At 33.0% G+C, this 4670-nt stretch overlaps 1 protein-coding gene across 1 annotated transcript; it reads right to left on the reverse strand.

The window, feature by feature from the left end:
- Window positions 1–1411: 1411 nt before the first annotated feature.
- LOC133174622 (uncharacterized) lies at window positions 1412–3634 on the reverse strand. The gene has a single exon (XM_061309722.1). It carries the CDS (start codon window positions 3632–3634, stop codon window positions 1412–1414), a length of 2223 nt encoding a protein of 740 aa, XP_061165706.1.
- Between the last annotated feature and the right edge of the window lie 1036 nt (window positions 3635–4670).

Consider the following 4670-nt stretch of genomic DNA (forward strand, 5'->3'; position numbering starts at 1 on the left):
AAAAACTATGTAAGAAGTCATTTAATTTACAATGAGTAGCTCTACATGCTCTATGCAAAAAATACTAATAACTTCTTCTAGTTCAGTTGACAAAAGATTTCATTTTTTAAAAAATGCAGCAAAATTGTGTCAATGACCCAATGCCTTACACCAAGAAAAAACCCACTGCAAATTAACTAATTATACAAACAGGAAAACCGTCAGCAATCGCTTAGTACTATTTGAATGCATAAAAATTAAGTATAGGTTATGTTAGATTCCTTTTTAAAGATCTCTAATGCAAGTGAAGCTGAAAATTCTGATCGAGAAGTTTTTTCATAAACTTTTCTGTGGTAAATGACATTCACTACCCGTTAGGTACTCCATCGAGGCGTCAAAAATTAACGTGACATTCTATCGGCAGACAGCTTTCATATTATAATATAGCGCTTATGCATTCAAACATGTCGAACAAAATTAATTGTCTGTTTTGTGGGTCTTTTATTTGGGTAATTCTGAGCATTGAAGCCAATAATAGTTATATATTGTTGGCATTTCGTCATGGTTCATTACATGTATTTGTTTTCAGTCGGATTGATTCTTTGTCTATTAAATTAATTTAAAGATTCTTCCATAGCTCAGACATATTATTATCATCGTAAATGTAACACATATATGATTACCTACTTTAGGATATTAGATCGGTCGCTTGAAGCATTTGTTCAGTAAACATGAAACTCCAGAAAAGAAAATTTCAGTAACATCATGATGGGAATACTGTAAAAGTTGATGAGTTTATTTACCTTGGTATGTTGTTTGAAAAAAAAGAAGAAAATCCTTAAATACTGGCTAAACCTAAGAAATAATGATAATTGATTCTTAAGACATGTCTCCAAGAAAGAATAGAAAATAATGATGAATAGATTGTAAATATTAAAAGTGAATTTCATAGACTGTGTTTAGCAGGACTGTATGATAGTAATTGTATAAGCAGTAATATAATTAATATTGTACATCAAGAAATGTTTGATGAATATATGCAAAACAGAATGTCAGATTTAGGTTAATCAGCAAAATGTCTCATTTACCAACACCTTGTTGATAATTTTACCCTCTAAAATTACTTACGTAAATCAATACGTTTAAGATATAAAGTACCAATTACCAGATTAAGACTATCTGCTATATAGCTTAATGTTTGAACAAGAAAGATATAACAATTGTGAGAAATAAAATAGAATGTGTAATCTTTGTGAAATATATAGATATATCATCATATGTAATAAAATGTATATGATAATCATAATTGTAAATACTGTCTATGAGATGTATGTCTCTTGACTTTAATAAACTAAACTTAAACTCGCTATAATTAATATTAACAAACATTCAGTAATACTTTTATGACACATAAAAGTTTTGTTTTTTTAACTCAGCAATTCAACTTGTAGATGGTATACTTCTTTCCATCAGAAATAAAAAATTCTTTATATGATTGATTGAAAGACATAAAAATGGCTCCAGGATAGTCCATGATAAGACATCGACTAGTACTTCCATCGGGCAGAATTTGGAAAAGTCCGCCATTTTCTAAATGTTTATTTGCTGGTTGTCCACACAGTTGACAATGACTTCGAACATAATTGTTACATCTGTTGTGGAGAGCACCATGTTCCGATACAGAAAATGAATCAGGATTCCATTCGGAACTAATTCTATAATCGTGCATTTTATAACCATAACCATACCGTTGGTTCATACATTGACATTGAGCATAAAAGTATTGGCAGCTCACATTTTTCCAATACACTGCATAAATGTTATTAAGTGGATCGAATGACAAACATCGAGGGCTCTTCATATCTTGGTTTTGATACCTAAATCTTTCTTCCCCAGTGAGGGAATAACAAACTACTTCTTCATTTGCACTCAGTATAGCAAACCGGTCTCCTGATTTTGACAAGGTTAATATGGGACCAGTTGTTGGACTTTGAAAGGCAAAGGTGTGAGTAGCTGATAAAACAGGTAAGATTTTATAGATAGTTACCTGAACTTTGGATGCTGTTATTACTGTGCTCTCGTCATTGTCTACGCAAAAAACGTCAAAGTCTTGTTTTAAATCCAACTCTCCAACACAAGAAGCACTGATAGTATTTTTTTTCTTGCTTATCTTCATTTTTCGGATTTTGGTCAGGCAGCTGATGTACAGGGTATCATTGGTTGGTCCAACGCTCAAGAAGGATATTCCTGTTACTTCAAAAGGAGGATTACAAGGATTTGTTGCCCCGTCGATAGCATTGCAGCATAGAACAGTGTTTGAGGACAAAACCATTACCAGTGTTTCATCATTCAGGAAAATGCCAAGGCGTGCAGGTGAAGATAATTTAAATTCAGATTTTCTCACTGCTGTCAGTGACGTAGAGTTTGAAGAAGTCCCGAACACTTTTGAAGTATCTTCCTTTTGCACAGTGTTAAAGATATTTAATGAGGACAAATGCTTACACAAATTCCATATAATTCCTGATGGCCTTGTAAGCAGTTCCACGTCATCTATTTTATTGTGTTCACAAATCTGTTTTAGAATGGTTGTGTGATCATGTTCATAATCATACTCTACGTCTTCTGCGTTTCTGGTTTTGTAATGTTCAAACTGTTCTTCTACATCTCTTATTGTTTTCACTGCAGAAAGAAATGTTCGCTTACTGGAGCCTGTCTGCTCAACTGCAGAAAGAAGGATTTTTCCATTCTTAATAGTCAAAAGGTATTGCTTCATGTCCAAAACACATTGTGTCAGCTTTTCCTCGATATCTTCGTGCTTTTTCTGTAGGCCTTTTTCAAACTGTCTCTGCAGTTCATCAAGTTCTATTTTAATATTTGAAATTTCTGTAGAAACATTTTTCATAATTTCCTCCCGTTTTGCGCTTTTGCAAATTATATCCTTTTCTTTGAATTTAATGCTTTCTTCTGTTATCACTGATATTTTAGAAAGAACATCTATAATACCTTTAATAGCTAATTTTGACATATTTTTAGAAACTTCATCCAAGGCTTCCACGTGTTCACAGTGTCTATGTTGTGTTGCAAAGCAAACACTGCAACAAAGGGCTTCATGATCTAAGCAAAAGACTTCAACATATTTACCTTGATGTAAATGACAGGGTTCATCCAGTTCCGGAAATTTTGGTTTGTCATCCTTGTCATCAAAACGCAATGCTGAGATTTTGTGTTTTTGTAGACTACCGACAATTTGATGAAGGTGTTTACAGGAAGTACATATAGCCTCTGCACAGTCATTGCACCAGGACTCCGCCTTACGTTTTTTGTTATCCCGTAAACAAATGGCACAGCATTTATCCTCACTCTTTTCTTCACCTAAATTCGTCAATGAATTCACTAGTATGTTGGTGGGAAAATGCTTTGCCCATTCATCCACGGCAATCGTTTCGTCTGGTCGACTTGTGACACGACGGCATACAGGACACTCAAAGTCGAACTTTTCTGGATCTTTCCCCACGGAAGCCCTAGATATATACGTCTGCAGGCATTTTTCACAAAAAGTATGTAAACAAAGTAAGCTTTTTGGTCTAATTATCTTTTCCAAACAAATTGGACAACTGTAGAACATTAGATTCTCTTTCCCTACATATGTCGCCATCATTTTTCAAAGGGCGTTTATCAAGGCAATGCATTGTGGTAGTTTCGATTTGTGTTGAAACCTGATAGCGCGATAGCGCATATCATAAAATTTAAAAGTATTAAGTGTAAAACAAATTTAAATATTTATCTTGTCAGCCTTTTTGGCAAATACTAGTACTAGAGAAAATAAGCCTCTTATAGTATATAACTATGTAACTAGTTTTGCAACGCTGCAGCATCAGTCATCTCTGAAAAGTTATTACTTTGTTTATTTATTAAATACCCTTTTGATGATCCAGGAATGTGAGAGAGGGCGTCGAGACTATTTATCTAAAACAAAAGTTTTCCACATCGACCTCTGACAAAAAATAAGGGGCATTTCACGAACCTTTGATCCCTTCTTTTTCTAAAAAAAAAATTAAATATTTGTCATATCATTTTCCTCCGACAGATGAATACTTTCCTAAGAATATTATTTTTTATTTCTGTCTGCTTCCACCACAAAAAAAAAGAATTTTGGTGTATGGTTATATTAATTTTTTTACACCATACCCATTCTAGGCCTGAAGGAACCGGGACGGGGTACAAAGGCCATACCCTCCTAATAATTTTGGCGATATACAGTATTCTATAGAAATCAAAGCCACTTAATTGATATGTCCCCTCAATATTAAAGTATGATTTTTTTGCTTGTCAAGGAATTTTTGTTCTGTAGTGCCCTCTCAAAGGAAAACGTAACCTTGTGTCCCCCTTTTTCCAATTTTTTTAAAAAAGTGATGCACCTACAAAACAGAATTCTTCATTATAAATCTTTGAATTGTATATAAGTTCAGTTATTTAGCAAAAAAAAGTTATATTTTCTGACCTCGCATATTTGATCCTGATCTTTTTAAATTTAATGTCAAACGACTTTAAATGTATTAAATAAGATAGTATTGTTTCAAAGTTCTTTTATGGTTAGTTCTCACGCAACATACTACGGCAAATTCAGGTTAATGGCTATCATATATATATATATATATATATATATATATATATATATATATATATATATA

This window comes from Saccostrea echinata, unplaced genomic scaffold (genome assembly GCF_033153115.1).
Source record: "Saccostrea echinata isolate AGI-Se365-2 ecotype Australia unplaced genomic scaffold, CSIRO_AGI_Sech_v1 ptg000058l, whole genome shotgun sequence".
Classification (NCBI taxonomy): Eukaryota; Metazoa; Mollusca; class Bivalvia; order Ostreida; family Ostreidae; genus Saccostrea; species Saccostrea echinata.